The 17405-nt window shown below is 35.8% G+C and overlaps 1 protein-coding gene across 3 annotated transcripts in view; it reads right to left on the bottom strand.

The window, feature by feature from the left end:
* CADM2 (cell adhesion molecule 2) overlaps window positions 1-17405 on the bottom strand; it is a 1073367-nt gene that overhangs the window by 148241 nt on the left and 907721 nt on the right. For all 3 annotated transcript variants that reach the window (XM_045501674.1, XM_045501677.1, XM_045501676.1), the window contains one exon: window positions 6496-6666. In XM_045501674.1, the coding sequence (XP_045357630.1) occupies window positions 6496-6666 (171 nt within the window). The remainder of the gene's footprint in view (window positions 1-6495; window positions 6667-17405) is intronic.

Raw genomic sequence — 17405 nt, 5'->3', positions numbered from 1 at the left:
AAAAATAAGTAAACATGAAAAAAAAAACTATGTTTAATGAAGAATCTGAATGCATCTGAAAATATGTCTCTTCTATATCATGTATATCTACAGTGGAGATATAAACAAAATAGTTAAAACCTCCCAAACCCATATGTATTGAATTTCTTCTATAATCAGAATCTTAATTTTTTCAATGTTTGTTTATTTATTTATTTATTTATTTATTTATTTATTTATTTATTTTTGAGAGATCGAAAGAGAGAGCTCGAGTGTGTAAGGGGCAAAGAGAGAGAGGGAGAGGATCAGAAGTAGGCTCTGTGCTGACAGCAGAGAGCCTGACGTGGGGCTCAAACCCACAAACCGTGACATCATGACCTGAGTTGAAGTCAGAAGCTTAGGAATCTTAATTGCCTGAGCCACCCAGGTGCCCCCAAATCTTAATTTTTTAAATTAGAATAAGTAGAGCTAAAGAGAGAACTGATCATGTACATTAGACAGTTCAGAAAAGTAGCAAATAATGTACAGTCAAAAATTTAGTTCATCTAGGGATAAAGTAATTCTGTTTAAAAGAGAAAAAAAAGGAATTTCTTAAGCAATACGTTTTTTAACAAGATTTTAAGGGAAAAATTGATTAATAGTTCATTTGCATGTTAACTAGAATGGAAATCAAAAGCTTCAAGAAGTTAAAGGTCAGGCCTATAAATTGACCATTTAGTTCCTATAAAAATACTATTATAGCAACAAATAAATCCAGATCTTTTTCTGTTATTTAAAGATATATAATGCATTTATTTTCAGTCATTAACCTAACTGATCTCATTAGAATATATATATATGTATATATATATATATATATTTCTTTTAAAAAATTATTTTAAGTATATCCTATGCCCAATATGGGGCTTGAACTCATGACCCTAAGATTGAGAGTCACATGCTCTACCAACTGAGTCAGCCAGGTGCTCCCTAACTGATCTCACTTCAATACACAATTTTAAAACTGCAGCCTCCATCTATCTTTCCTTCCCTCCTCCTTCTTTCCTTCCTTCCTTCTTCCTTCCTTCCTTCCTGCCTTCCTTCCTCCTTCCTCCTTCCCTCACTCCCTCCTTCCCTCCTACTTTTCTTCCTCCCTTTTCTCCTTCCTTCCTTCTGTTCTTTTTCTTTTTTTTTTTTGGTTGCTTACACTAAGCATGTATGGGTTTTTATATGGTTGCTTACACTGATTTTGTTTAGGCTCACAATAGATTTTCTTCTGTGAACTATTTTAACTATGTATTGTTTTAAAACTTGTTTATGACATGCATATGTAAACAGTTACTTATAGGTAAAGAATGGCACTGTTACCAAATGGGAACCAGTAAACAAATATTAATGATAGCATAATGTTTCATAATTTGATGAATTATTTATAATATGTTGTGTGTGTATGTGTATATATATGTGTGTGTGTGTGTGTGTGTGTATATATATATATATATTTCACTTAACGCATATACATACACACAAGAGACTTAAAATTTGGGTTCTTATTTATCCATATGGGCAGTTCAATGCCACAGTACTAAAATGCTTTCTCAGAGCATTCACTATTCTGAAATACTTTACTAATCTGTCTCTTATTTTTCTCCTTTTCAATAACAACTGCCTTTTTATGAAATTTTGTCAGTGTCACGTACAGAGAATGAATGTTCAGTTATTTTCTTCTTTTCTGTGTTTTGTGCATATTTCTTTCTGTTCGTGAAGATACATTATTCTTATTGAGAATTAAATAAAATCTGACTTATACAATCTGCTCTGCTAAAAATTAAATCAGACAAATAAAAAGTTATTGTTTTCCAAGATCTGCATAAAAATAGAAATATGAATTAGAATTTCCATCTGTAAAAAAAGAGAGTCGCTTTTCCACAGCTCAGGTACAAAGTACGCTGTTATCTGTTGTGTGAAATTTGCAGGCGTTTGTGGTTCACAGTGAAAGTCTACAGTTTCTTAAATTTTATGTTTAAAGAAACTATCTTCCTTCATAGTGGCATTAAAATTTAGGATTAATATTTTATAAAGAAATGAATGTTGCTGTGACATACTTTATAGGCCGAGTCCTTCTAACTTGCGAATCACTGGGTTATGGAATTAAAACATAGCCCTAGGAATACAATTCCTCCTATTATCTATTTTTTGCTCTTGCAACTATGTGTTTAACTCTCCCGATTTTTAAAATTATTTTTTAATGTTTATTTTTTTTGAGAGAGAGACAGAAACAGTGCATGAGCAGGGGAGGGGCAGAGAGAGGGAGACAGAATCTGAAGCAGGTTCTAGGCTCAGCTGTCAGCATAGAGCCAGATGTAGGACTCAAACTGGTGACCCATGCGATCATGACCAGAGCTGAAGCTGGAGCCAACCAGGCTCTCCTCTCCTTTCTAATTTCTTATCAAACCTGCCTTTTCACAGGATTTTAATTTCATGCATAGTCTCAGCTTTCCATTATTGTAGGATATACTTTTACTCTGGTCACTCACCCCAGAAACATTGGCAGCTCTTTTACTCTGGGACTCCATTTGAGCCAATCTTTGTGGTTATTCATGATAGGACCATTGTATAACAATGTGGAAATTCTAAATTTATGTTCCACAAATTCTAGGCTAACCACCTTCTTCCTTTTCCAATTCTTTCTATTTTCCCCTGCTTACATCACATATTGCACATGTGTACCTATGCAGAGCCATGAAGACCACACCCAATTAGCTCAATGTACTCTAATTTAAATGCAAACTATTGCTAAATGCCCCCTGTCTGCTCTCCACTCCTTGTTTCATCTCTGGGGAATGTTCTGCATCCCTAAAGGAACATTCAGCATTATCATCAGTTAGTTTTAATTACCTTCACATACTTGAATGGTGGTGTGCTAGATGCTAAAATATATAATTTAAATAGATACGGTCTCTGCCTTCAGCCACTTACATATTAAACCATGATAAAATGAGTTGCTATTTTTAATTGGACAGCAAGTGTAACATTTTTCATGTAAAATGTTCTAAAAAATGAGGGAATTCAATTGCCTTCCTCCATGAAGTTCGCTTAATAATGCACATTGAAATACAGTGAACAGCAAAAAATGCCCGGGAAGTATATATATAATAGCTCCATTTTAGACTCCCAAAAAAGTGAAAATGACTTTGGCAGCTAATAACTGGCATCTGACAGCTAGCCTGAAATATTCTCAACAAACATAAACAATTTTCTAGAATCTAAACAATAATCAGCTAGAGCTGCTCTGTGACTATGGGGTATAAGAAGACAAAGGCAAGTCTATTCCATTTCAAGTCTGAAATAAGACAGAGACCAGGACACTCAGCAACCACAAAAAAATTAACTGCTGCATCTTTATAACAGCAAATCTAGTTCTGCTTTAATGTCTGCTTTCCAGGTAAAAGGTATCAACATATATATCCACAATTTGTCCCCAATCTTGACAGCATTCAATCCAGAGCCCTCTTTAGAATATTCAGGACAAACCCAAATCCTCTAACAAGCCTGTTCATACTGTTTTTTACCAGCACCCAGAGATTCGCCTGGTAAGACCTTCTTCGCCATAGCAAACTAAGTATATCTGATGTTGCTTCACTATTGGTGGGTTTCAGTGATTAATCTTGGACTGATGAACTTTCATATTTTTATGACCTAATTTTTATTATTTTCTTTTATTTTATGTTAAAATTATACTTAAATTAGTAATCAAATATTATATTTAAATTCTTACTTTGGTTTATATATAAATGAAAAAAAGTTTAAATCAAGATGCTGATAACCTGGGTCCTCTCGACATAGCAAATTACATAATCTTCCACAAGTTTAATTTTTTTTAACGTTTATTTGTTTTTGAGACAGAGAGAGACAGAGCATGAATGGAGAAAGGTCAGAGGGAGAGGGAGACACAGAATCCGAAGCAGGCTCCAGGCTCCGAGCTGTCAGCACAGAGCCTGACGCGGGTTTGAACTCACGGACCGTGAGATTATGACCTGAGCCGAAGTCAGATGCTTAACCGAGTCACCCAGGTGCCCCATAATCTTCCATATATTTAGAGACATATTGATGAAATAAGACTAGAAAACAGAAGGTACTATAGGCTGAATGTTTATGTCCCTCCAAAATTCATATGTTGAAACCTAATCCCCAATGTGATGATTAGGAGGTGGAGGGGGTTGGAAGGTTATGACTGGGCTTAGTGACCTTACCAAAAACAACAACAACAACAACAACAACAACAACAACAACCACAACAACAACAAAAATCCAGAGAGCTCCTTAGCTCCGTCTGCCATGTGCAGACACAGAGAGAAGACAAACATCTATGAACCACGACAAGGCCCCTTACCTACTCCTTGATCTTGGATTTCCAGCCTCCAAAACTGAGAAATAAACTTTTATTACCACCCAGTCTATGGGTATATTTGTTACAGCAGCCTGAACTAACTAAGGCAACTGGCATTTATAGAAAGCACATTAAATGCCATAAAAATATTGTCTAGCTTGATCCTTGAAGAACCTAATTTCCTAATTTATAATCGAAGCTCAAGAAGTTTCAGTAATTGTTCCAACGTGTCACTGCAAATAAATGCTGAAATTTGAAGATAATCTCAGTTTGGGCTCTAAAATATGCTTGCTGCGGAATCTGTTTCACTAACAGGAGAAAAATTAATGAAAATACCTTAATATAATTGAAAGTATTTAAAATGTTATGATAATTTCCATTGCTAGTAAACCAGGAATAATTAAGACAGTGGGTGATAATTAAAAATCATAATCAGGTTGACATTTTTTATTAAAAAGTGAAAAAAAAAGCCTGGTCCCCCTGGTACTTCCTTGATCTCTCATAAATACTCTCTAGTTTTCCACTCTATACTGATCTTACTGGTATCCTTGCTGTTTCCAGAAACACAAAAACAACACACATGCTCCTACCTCAGGGCCTTTGTACTTGCTCTTCCCTCTGTATTTTATATATATATACATATATATTTTTTCCATTTAAATATATGTATAATATAAACAATATATATATTTACATATAAATATATATTTATGATATATAATAATATAAATTAATATAACATATAATATATATTTACATATAAACACATTGTATATATGCATGTGTGTATGTATATGTATATATATGTGTGTATATATATATATATATATATATCCATTCCCATTTCTCAGACTGCACTCCTTATCACCTCTGCTCTATTTTTTCCCCACAGCACTTAATACATAGAATGCTATATGTTGTTTTTATTTATTTTGCTGTTCTGTCATTCCCACCTAGAATGGATGCTGTAAGAGAACTGGAGTTTGTTGCTGGCAGTGGTAATTCTGACACATGAAGACAATCTTACCTTGTTTTGTTAATGTTATTCTTTTTGGTCACTTATGTAACCTCGGTGCCCAAAACAATGCCTGTTTCATAGTAGGGACCCAATAAGTTCTTGTTGAATAAATAAGTAAAAACAAAATCCCATGAGGTCTATTAAAAGACTAGCTTTTAGATTTAACATTTTACGATTTAGTGTAATCTTATATCACACACAAATTCTAAACACAAACTATAACTTTATCACAGATAGTAAAAGCAAACAAAAACTTTTCAATATTTAAAAAAAAACGAGGTAATACACTTCAGAAATATAATCCTCTGGGCTCTACTTTTTTTGACTTTTTCCTATAATCTCAGTTGATTCATCTTCATGTAGATAAATATTTATACATCACCTGTTACATTCTAAATGCCATGCTAACTACTAAAAATGTCATGATTACAAGTCTACCATTTGCTAGTTGTGTGAGCTTGACCAAGTGACTCAACCACTATAATCTTCAGTGTCCTCATCCATCAACTGTGACTAAAGAGAGTAATTAATCATCATCAGGTTTTTATGCTGATGTCCTAACATGAGCCATGAGATGAAATAATGCCAACAAAACAGCACTGCTCCCTGCCCATTGGAGTCATCCAATTAGTGTTGTTCCTATCACTTGTGAGTACTCATGATGTTGATGAAGAGACCATAATGGATATGCCCCTGTATTTATAAAAATGTAGATTATCTCCTATAGAAGTAAAACATTATCTCATGTTAAAAGCACAGATAGCACGACATGCTCATGATTCACCAAATTACTTTCATACAGTAAGGTCCATCAAGGCTCTCTCTGATTCCCAACCCTCATTGACTCTGCCAAAATGACTACTGCTTACATCAAGTCACCGTGTGGAAGAGAATTAGAAGTTTTAACCTTAGGATATTTTCTTTATTTCTCTTCCTTGTCAAGAATGATACTCTGGCAAGGACTACTTTCCTCTGAATGCGATTAATACCAGTGAGGGTAGTCATACTTCATTTTGCTGTAGATTTTGCTGCACCTGTGTGGTAATGTGAGGACATTTTGAAATGATTTTAAATGTAGATGAAGAGAGTTGCTTCTGCTGTCATTGGGAAGGGAGCAGCATTTACTTACAGTGTATTTCTAGCACCTGCATGGCCACCTGAGGGGTGGCATTGAGGGATTCGTGGTCTACTCTGCAGATTACAGCCACACCATCGTCGCTCCGGTCCACTCGGAAATCCAGTGTGCTGCTGACGGTGAATGTCTTGCGATTAGCATCCTCTTCTTTTAAATATTTTACATCTGAAAGTAAAATGTAAATTTTAAAATTCTATGACATCATCTTTCAAAATGTAACAGATTTCATTCACTTGAGACACAACTGGGGGCCCCACGTCTCCAACCTTCTTCAATTTTTAAAAAGCAAATATTTGTTAATTTAACATTTATTCCATTTCAATTTGAGCAAGGTTACAACTACTTCAAAAATAAATTTTAAAAGGTGAATACATCGATAAAATTAAAGGGTGGAATACAGTTGTTTCTAAACTAAAGTGCAAGATTTTTTTTAACACTCCATTTGAGAAATCAGGCCATTTTATAATATTCATGACCTTTCTTTATATTTGAGTTTTGCATAAGATAATCTTAAATCTCTGAACCACTAGTTGGGAAGGGCAAATTCACAACATCCCGTTATGCCTAAAAGAAAGTACAATGTGTTGAGCTATAATTTCAACATGAACCAATGTCAGATGAACATAATTCCCAAAGAACACCAACAATGAAAAGTTGTCTTCTTCACTAAAGGAAGTAAGAGATCATATGGTATTTGTCTTTTGCTGACTGACCTTATTTTGCTTAGTAATACACATTCTGGTTCCATCTCACTCATATGTAGAATTTAAGAAACAAAACAGGTGAACAAAATGAACGAGAAAGAAAATTAAGATAAAAACAGAGAGGGAGATAAACCATAAGAGACTCTTAAATACAGAGAACAAACTGAGGGTTGCTGGAGGGTTGTTGGATGGGGGGATGGACTACATGGGTGATGGGTGATGTGCGATGCCTTAAGCAGGGCACGTTACGATGAGCACTGGGTGTTATATGCAAGTGATGAATCTCTGGGTTCTAATCCTGTATCTATTATTACACTATATGCTAACTAACTTGTATCTAAATGAAATTTTTAAAAAATAATAAAAGAGGACATGGATGCAAAAATTCTCAACAAGGTACTAGCAAATCAAATCCAACCATGCATTAAAAGAATCATTCAACACAATCAAGTGGGGTTTATTTCTAGGCTGCATGGTGGTTCAATATTCACAAATCAATCAATGTGGTATACCACATTAACAAAAGAAAGGATAAGAACCATATGATCCTCTCAATAGACGCAGAAAAAGCATTTGACAAAGTATAGCATTGATTCTTGATATAAACCCTCAACAAAGTAGGGATAGAGGGAATATACCTCAACATCATAAAGACCATATACAAAAGACCCACAGGTAATATCATCCTCAATGAGGAAAAACAGAACTTTTCCTCTACGGTCAGGAACAAGACAGAGATGTTCACTCTCACCACTGTTATTTAACATAGTACTGGAAGTAGTAGACTCTGCAATCTGACAACCAAAAGAAGTCAAAGGCATCCAAATAACCAAGGAAGAAGTTAAACTTTCACTATTTGCAGATGACATGATACTCTATGTAGAAAACCCGAAAAACTCCACCAAAAAATTGCTAGCACTGATACATGAATTCAGGGAAGTCACAGGATACAAAATCATTGTACAGAAGTATGTTGCATTTCCATACACCAATAATGAAACAGCAGAGAGAAATCAAGGAATTGATTCCATTTACAATCAACCATAAGATACCTAGGAATAAACATAGCCAAAGAAGTAAAAGATCTGTACATTGAAAACTATAGAACACTTTTGAAAGAAATTGAAGATGACACAAATAAAGGGAAAAAATTCCAGACTCATGGATTGAGTGAACAAGTAGTGTTAAAATGTCTATACAACCAAAGTAACCTACAGGTTTAATGCAATCCCTATCAAAACACCAACAGAGCTAGAACAAACAATTCTGAAACCTGTGTGGAACCACAAAAGACCGCAAATAGCCAAAGCGGTCTTGAAAAAGAAAAGCAAAGCTGGAGGCATCACAATTCAGACTTCGAGTTATATTACAAAGCTGTAGTGATCAAGATGGTACAGTACTGGCACAAAAATAGGCACACAGATCAATGGAACAGAATAGAGAATGCAGAAATAGACCCACAACTATATGGTCAACTAATCTTCAATGCAGGAAAGAATATCCAGTGGAAAAAAGACACTTTTCAACAAGTGGTGTTGGGAAAACTGGACAGCAACATGCAAAAGAATGAAACTGGACCACTTTCTTATACCATACACAATAATAAATTAAAAGTAAGTGAAAAACCTAGTTGTGAGACCTGAAACCATTGTAATCCTATAGGAGAACCTAGGCAGCAACCTCTTTGATCTTGGGCACAGCAGCTTCATTCTAGACATGACTCTGGAGGCAAAAGAAACAAAAGCAAAAGTGAACTATTGGGATTTCATCCAGATAAAAAGTTTCTGTGTCCAACTCTTGATTTCAACTCAGGTTATGATCCCAGGGTCACAGGATTGAGTCGCATGTCGGCCTCCATGCTGAGTGTGGAAGCTGCATAAGATTCTCTATCTCCTGCCCCTCTTCTCTCTCTCTCTCTCTCTCTCTCTCTCAAGAGGAAAGAAAGAAAGAAAAGAAAGAAAAGAAAGAAAATAAAAAGAAAGAAAGAAAGGAAAAGAAAAGAAAAGAAAAGAAAAGAAAAGAAAAGAAAAGAAAAGAAAAAGAAAAAGAAAAAAAAAGAAAAGAGGCACCTGGGTGACTCAATTGGTTAAGTATCCCACTTCGACTCAGGTCATGATCTCATGGTCCATGGGTTCAAGCCCCATGTCGGGCTGTGTGCTGACAGCTCAGAGCCTGAAGCCTGCTTCAGAGTCTGTGTCTTCCTCTCTCTCTTCCTCTTCCCTCCTCCCACTCTTTCTCTCTGTCTCTCAAAAATGAATAAACATTAAAAAGAAAGAAAGAAAGAAAGAAAGAAAGAAAGAAAGAAAGAAATGATTTCACTCATATGTGGAATTTAAGAAATAAAACAAAATAACATAGGGCGGGAGAGAAAGAAAGAGAGAGAGAGGCAGGCAGGTATACCATAAAACAGACTCATAACTAAAGAGCACAAATTGAGGATTGCTAGAAGGAGGTGGGTGGGAGATGGACTAAATGAGTGATGGGTATTAAGGAGGGTAGTTGTGATAAGCACTGGATGTTATATGTAAGTGATGAATCACTAAACTCTACTTCTGAAACCAATATTATGCTATATGTTAACTAACTGGAATTTAAATAAAAGCTTGAAACAAAAATAAATAAATAAATCAAAGAAATGTTACTTGAGTAAAAAAAGGAAGAGGACAGTCATCTGAATATTTTGAATATTTTAAAATATGTATTTGCAGTGAAATTTACATTGAGATAAATGCTCTTCACTTGGCTGAAGAATTTATTTCAGCATGAATGAAATAAATCTTGAATACTTTGCTCAAGATGTGAATTCATTTATTGATATTTAAACTTATTGTGCATGATTAAGATTCGTTAAATGGTGCATTCAGGCAGTATTTGTTCTCTATGGAAAAGAGGTTTAATAATATTTTCATTTAATTTAAAATTTCTTACATCTAAAGTAGTTGATAAGAAGAGGGTGATTTTAATGGATTAGAAGTCAAAATGTTGTAGGCTATAGTTAAGATATTATAATAAGATCTTACATAGAGTTGAGAAAGAGCTGTTCTGTTTTCTTACTCTTTCATTTCAAACGACCAATATTCTCAGAAAAAGAGTTAGGTTTATAAAGTGCATAAAATATTTGATTTTACCATGTATTAATTTATTTTTAAAACATTTAAAGACATATTAATGACAACAAAGTAACATAAGTCACCTTCTCCATGCAAAGATTTGACTTTGAAATTAATACTGACTTTGAGTTATTTTGTGGGTAGATATTTGCATGGTCCATTGAGTTTTACTTGTTTCCAGAGAAGTCTGATTTTACTCAATTGTTTGATTTAAAAAATTAAAATAAAATAAATATTACTTCAGGATAAAATTAGGTAAATGTTCTGTATCTTGTTCTTGAAAATATGTTTATCATTGTCTTCACAAATTAGGAAAAAAAATACCTAAGATTTTACCATTAAAATTTTTTTCTGTAATTTAGGCAGGTCTGAAAGTAAGAAACTTTTGTAACCTTTGAAAAGTAGGAGAAGAACATTAAAATCTCAATTCTATCTTATAACTATTAATCAGTCATACAGGATACAAGGTTTTCCATAAATGTGTCTTCTGAAATATCTCATTTGTGCTAACCAAAGTGATTTCTGAGATTTTTACATTTGAAAATTAGTTTCAATCTCAGTTAAAAAAAATATTATAGTAAAAAATGGAGGGGCGCCTGGGTGGCGCAGTCGGTTAAGCGTCCGACTTCAGCCAGGTCACGATCTCGCGGTTCGGGAGTTCGAGCCCCGCGTCAGGCTCTGGGCTGATGGCTCAGAGCCTGGAGCCTGTTTCCGATTCTGTGTCTCCCTCTCTCTCTGCCCCTCCCCCATTCATGCTCTGTCTCTCTCTGTCCCAAAAATAAATAAATGTTGAAAAAAAAAATGGAATGATCTCCTGTTAGTCAAAATACGTCAGGATAATACAGATGCAATTATAGTCCTTTGTTATATTAAATATATATACATGTCTATGATGCTCTTTTAGTTTCCAATGTCTTATAGATTTATTCAAAATGTTGCCTCATTTTTATATTTTATATTCTTTCCTATAAATTCATATCCAATGTGTTCTTGTCTGTAGCTCTAAGCAGTGGCAGTGTAACAAAATTTAGATCTCTTAACAAACCATTTTATAATTGTGTTATATATGAAAAATTATTCCAAGATATTGCTGCTAATTGTTTAATTTTAATAACAGCTGTATTTTAAGAACCCACACATCTGCTTCCTTTTGCTGATTTCCGTACAAAAGTATCATTTAATGTAATATTAATTGGACACATAAAATCTGATAGCAATTGTATATAACATAAAATTTTAACGAGCATCATTCAAATAGAATAAACAAAAGTATAATTTGTTGCTGTTAATATTAGCTTATGTGACAGCTTATAGGCTTCTAAAAGCAATAAGATGAAAAGAAAAAAAAAAACCATCAAGAAAAGCCAATCATATTATTTGTCTATATTTTATGCTGGTTTTCTCCTTCAATCCCCACCCCCTCCACAAAACAGGCAGGAAATAGTACTTAAAATTTATACCTATTTTTTGTTTTCTAGCTTTATAAAATAACTTATGCATTCACAGTTATAGAATCAATAGGAATTTTCTTTTTATTACACAGTTTGCTGATTGCATATGTATTCTTGTTTCATGTTCTGTCTTGTTTTAGAGTTTCTATTTTTTCTCCTTCAGGATGTCATTTCATTACATTGTGATCTAGAGCAGTATTTTTCAAAATGGAATAGACATACACATCACCGTAGGATCTTGGTAAAATGCAGATTCTGATTCAATATTTTGTGGGAGGGAGCCTGAAAGTCAACTGCTGGCCCAAGGATATATTTTGAGGAGAAAGGGTAAAGTGGATACACCAATACCAGAGATGTAACCAAAGATGAAGAGGAAATATTGGGACTTACTCTATCTACTCTTCTCTTTCCCTCTTAGTCTATCTTTAACATTTTAATTTCCTCTCTTCCTTAGCTTCAATTCTACCTTTACTATTTTAATTTTTAAAGATATATTTTAGGTTTATTTATTTATTTATTTATTTATTTATTTATTTATTTTTGAGAGAGAGAGAGAGAGAGAGAGAGAGGGAGAGGAGGGGGAGGACAGAGAGAGAGGAAAAGAGAGAACCCCAAGCAGGCTCTGTGCTATCAGTGCATAGCCCAATGCACAGCTCGAGCTCAAGAACTGTGAGATCATGACGTGAGACAAAATCAAGAGTCGGATGCTCAACTGACTGAGTCATCCAGACGCCTCTACCTTTAATATTTTAAAATATGCATTTCTTGGGGCGCCTGGGTGGCTCAGTTGGTTGAGAATCCGACTTCGGCTCAGGTCATGATCTCGCGGTCTGTGAGTTCGAGCCCCACGTCGGGCTCTGTGCTGACAGCTCAGAGCCGGGAGCCTATTTCGGATTCTGTGTCTCCCTCTCTCTCTGACCCTCCCCCGTTCATGCTCTGTCTCTCTCTGTCTCAAAAATAAATAAACGTTAAAAGAAATTGTAAAATATGCATTTTTTTCATATTCTACATTTTTCAAAATATGCATTTCATATATAATGCATTGGTACGATTATCAGCAGAGGTTGAGAGCAAGCAATAAAAAGAGGTATTTGTAGGATGACTTTTATTCATAATCCTTGCAATAATCCCTCTTATTTTTTTTTTCCAAAGGAGGTTCTGCACTTTTAGCACTTGTTCTTGAATAATCAGGACAGCAGTTGCTTTGGGTGGGTGGTGGTAACTGTCTTACTATGCTATTGTTGTATGTTAGAAATTTGTTATAATAAAAAAAGTTAAAAATAAATCTGCCTAGGAAAATTCCTCAAGTATGCTTCTCACCAAAAGTTATTTTCCTGAACATTTCTCTTCTTTAATTTTTTTTAATGTTTATTTATTTTTGAGAGAGAGAGTGAGCGAGCATGAGCAGGGGAGGGGCAGAGAGAAACAGAGACAGAATCTGAAGCAGGCTTTAGGCTCTGAGCTGTCAGCACAGAGCCCAATGCGGGGCTCCAGGTCACAAGCCATGAGATCGTGACCTGAGAGGAAGTCGGACGCCTAACTGACTGAGCCACTGAGGTGGCCCTATTTTCCTGAATATTTCATGGTGAAGTCTCAAAGTAAATGATTTTCTATCACCTTTTATATTATGTACCTTTATGAGACTTGGAATGTAGAATAGTAGTCTGCTTATATTTGGGATTTTAGATTTTTATGTCACCAAGAGCTAAGGTGGAAAAAACAGGCAGAAGTAATTGTGAGCAAATTAACAAATTAAATTCCAAAGCCCCGAATCAGGCTAGCCAAAGAACAAAGCCATCTGGGTGTTTTTTTCACATTCAAAACTTCTCATAAAATAGCAGATCTCAGGAACTACTTCCATAGCCATCTTTCCAGATCATAATGTTAGGTCACCTGCTTCTCTACCTATAGTTTCCAGCCACTTTTGGACTGGATTTTTAAAAAGGAAGTCCTCTGAAGTGAAATTCCTTGGAAAGTTACCTTGTCTCCACAGTGGTTCTAATCACCCTGAGTACTGCAATCTGAATTTTTGTGATGCATTTGCTTTCTGCACTCTTGTGATTTTGATCCCATTTAAATGGGTCCAGAAAGAACATCCCATTTTTATAAAGGGAAATCCTGTTCTGCATCCTGTGGTAGTCAGACATAACTTCATGTGAGCCAGTTTCCTCTTAATCCATTGGAAGGCCAGTATGCCACAGCCACAGTGAGAACAAGGCAAGATTTAGACACAGCTTCTACCTGTTCCCAGTACTGGAAGTGCCATAATGTCTCATCATGTAGAGATATCTCTTAGGAATTAGGTAGGATATTATGTAACTTCTCCTGATCTGTTTGGACCTTTAGTTTTCTGGCTACGATCAAAGCTGCAGGGTCGTAACTTCAGATATTGATGTTTATAGAGAACTTGAACTTTACTATTATTTTCAGAGTCTGGGTTTGTAAAAGTGTTTTATGGTGGATCAGATGATAATTTCAGGGAATCAGTATGAATCCATATTAATGGTACTTTAATGATTTGACAATTTGTTAGTAAGCTGAATGTTATGTCCTCTTGCCATAGGAAAGACAAAATGTGAGCATTATACAAGATAACATTATGTCAAAAATTTGAAGTTACCAATTTGGACAACTCTATATGTTGCATAATTACAGTTTAAAAGAAGTTCTATAGGTCAAATTTCCTAAACTAAATACATCATTTTTTAGAAGATAAACAACTCAACTATAATTTTTTTTTAATTGACCTAAAGTAACTATGCCTGGCTAACTCATTCAGTAACTTAGATGTGTATTTTAATTTTTTTTAAAGTTTACTTATTTATTTTGAGAGAGAGAGAAAGAGTACACGCATGAGCTGGGGAGGGACAGAGAGAGAAGGGTGCGAGAGAATCCCGGATTCTGTGTTATCAGTGTAAAGTCTGATATGGGGCTCAAACTCATGAACTGTGAGATCAAGACCAGCGCTGAAACCAAGAGTAGGATGCCTAACTGACTGAGTCACCCAGGCACCGGTGATCAAGTTTCTCTTCAGTGTTATCCCATAGGCCTGCATTGAAAGGTGCTATGAGTACATACTATATGGATCTTGTTATATATACTCTATGGCTGACTCCATTCAACACACACATTTTTCTGAAAAATGCGGACTCAGAGAGGAATTCTCTTTCTCGCTTGACTCTCAGTACCAGGAAATGTTAGATGTATTTTATATAGTTTTGTGGACATAATAATTAACCGATGATATCTCTCTCTTTGTAGTAGCTAAAAGTACTAACAAAAAACAATTTGTGACCCACCATTGGCAAATGTGAAAGGCTTTATGAGAAGAATTTGGTTGTTAATCTCACTTTGGGTTTCATCTTATTTTTCTTTACTAATTTAAATGTTGTTCCATATTCAGTATAATTGCCTTTTATGTTTGATTTTTTTATATCAATGCAAATTCTTTTAGCACATAATGAGTTCTAAGGGTCATTCTCCTTCAAAAACAGAAGAGTGGACCTTGTTCCATCATTGCTTGATGGCTCAGGAACATTCAAATACATATTAAGTACCTCAGAAGAACACGAAGAACTATGTATATTGCTTAGTCTAGTAAAACAATCAGAAAGGAGTAGAGTCATCTTCTTGGAAAATTATTGAGGTAAAGTCTTAGATCATTTTCACCCAAGTGACTAATTCTATATTTAACTCTACAGTTACATTTAATTCTGTATTTAGTTTCCCATACCTTAGAAGAATATTCAGAACTAGTTTGCTCACTCCAAGAGGGCATACAGTAAAAAAGAGTCACCATCTTTAAAAATCATCAAGGTAAAGTCTCAGGCCACTGGCACAAGTGATTCATTTATTCTCAAGATAAAAACCTTGAGCTTTTGCCATGTGTTTGATACCATGTCAGATTCTGAATAAAAAAGATTAGGTCAGGAAATAAATCCCAGTCCAGTGAAGTAGACAGATAAAAAATTATTTAAATATTTTAAAAATTATCGGTATGTTCAAAACACCAGAGAATAGCAGTTTAAGAATTAATAATACCAGATCTTTTCTCTGATCCTCACCCTATCACATATATTATTTGAAAAGAATATGGGAGGAGGAGCCAAGATGGCAGAACAGTATGGAAGCTTTTTGTGTGTCTTGCGTCCAGGAAATACAGCCAGACCAACACTAAACCATCCTACACACCTAGAAAACCGATTGGAGGATTAACACAACAATCTGTACAACCTGAACCACAGAATTCAGCAGGTATGTGGTCTGGAGAGCTTAACTTGGGGAGCAAGAAGCCACAGAAGGTAGGGAACCGCTTTTGCGAGTGGAGAGAGGACGGAGACTGAGGAGGGGGTAGAATATGGGAAAAGCACCCCTCCCCATTGCAACTGCAGAGAAAGTAGAAAATTAGAAATAGCCACAGGGACTAAACTAAAAAGGGAGAAAGGAGAAAGGAGAGGGTTTAAATTCCACTAAGACTGTAAACAAAGGGAGCACAAAGTTGCAACTCCACAGCTTGATAGCTGGTGGTGCTCTGGTGGGAAGGGGAAATCCCCAGGAGCAGAGTGGGGTCCAGGAGGTTCTCGGGCCACACGGGGAAAAGCAGTTCCATTGCTGGAAGGACATTTGGTAGAGACTGTTGAAGCCACCTGGTCCCAGCATACCCCAGAAGGCGGCCACATTTGGTGGTGCTGGGGCAAGGTCGTTAAGGGTGAAGACTGGTGCCAGATGTGTGTTGTGACTTTCCATAATCCCTGAAACGCTGCTGCTACACTGTCTCACAAACATATTCTGGGACGGCTGGCACCTGGCCACAGTCTCAGGGCACCGGCAACAACAGGGTCCAGCGGTTGTTCCTGGGTGCAGCCGATATTCGGCCATTGTTCATTCATCCATTGCTTGGTGAGACCCTCCCACAGAGGGGTGGAACGGGTCAAAGACACAGTCCTTCGGAAGTAAGGGGGCAGGGAAAACAGCTGCAGCTGAGCCAAAACTTGGGAGAGAGGTACCGCCTGGGGCCTGGTAATGGAGAGTGAAAAACCGTGGGGAGTGGATGAGAGCTGAAGATAGAGGATGGGTGAGTGATTGCTGATCCGGGAGAACAGACTGGGTAGATGGGTGGCGCCATTTTCACCACTCCCGTGCATGCGCATATGCACCTATGAGCACCACAACAATCCACCCCAGTAGGATAGCAGCGCCATCTAGTGGCGAATGGAGCTGTTACACAGCCCCGCCCAACTGGGCCAACCTCACTCTCGAAGAACACAAGTCTCACCGCCGGCTTAGTTTATGAACTACAAAGCACTACATACTGACTTCTAGGGGAAAAGGAAGCAATTTCAGTCCTACTTCGATCTGTTAGCAGGTTCATCTATTCAATTTTCTTTATTTTTTTTTTTTTCTTTTTCTCTTTTACATTTCTTTTCTTTTTCTTGGATACAGAAGAGAAAAAATTCATTTCTATTTTCAATTTTTATTAGAAATATCTTTAATTTTTATTACTAAATTTTTTACTTTTGTGTAAATTTTTTCAAATTCTACTTTACTTCCATCATTTTATTTTAGTCTACCTTAGCATAGTCACCTTTTCAAACTTTCAATTTCCTTTTTTTCTTTTTCTTTTTTTCTCATTTTCATTT

The sequence above is a fragment of the Leopardus geoffroyi genome, chromosome C2 (assembly GCF_018350155.1).
Source record: "Leopardus geoffroyi isolate Oge1 chromosome C2, O.geoffroyi_Oge1_pat1.0, whole genome shotgun sequence".
Taxonomy (NCBI): domain Eukaryota; kingdom Metazoa; phylum Chordata; class Mammalia; order Carnivora; family Felidae; genus Leopardus; species Leopardus geoffroyi.
The sequence above is the reverse complement of the archived record's forward strand: the minus strand, read 5'-3'. Positions and strand labels throughout refer to the sequence as shown.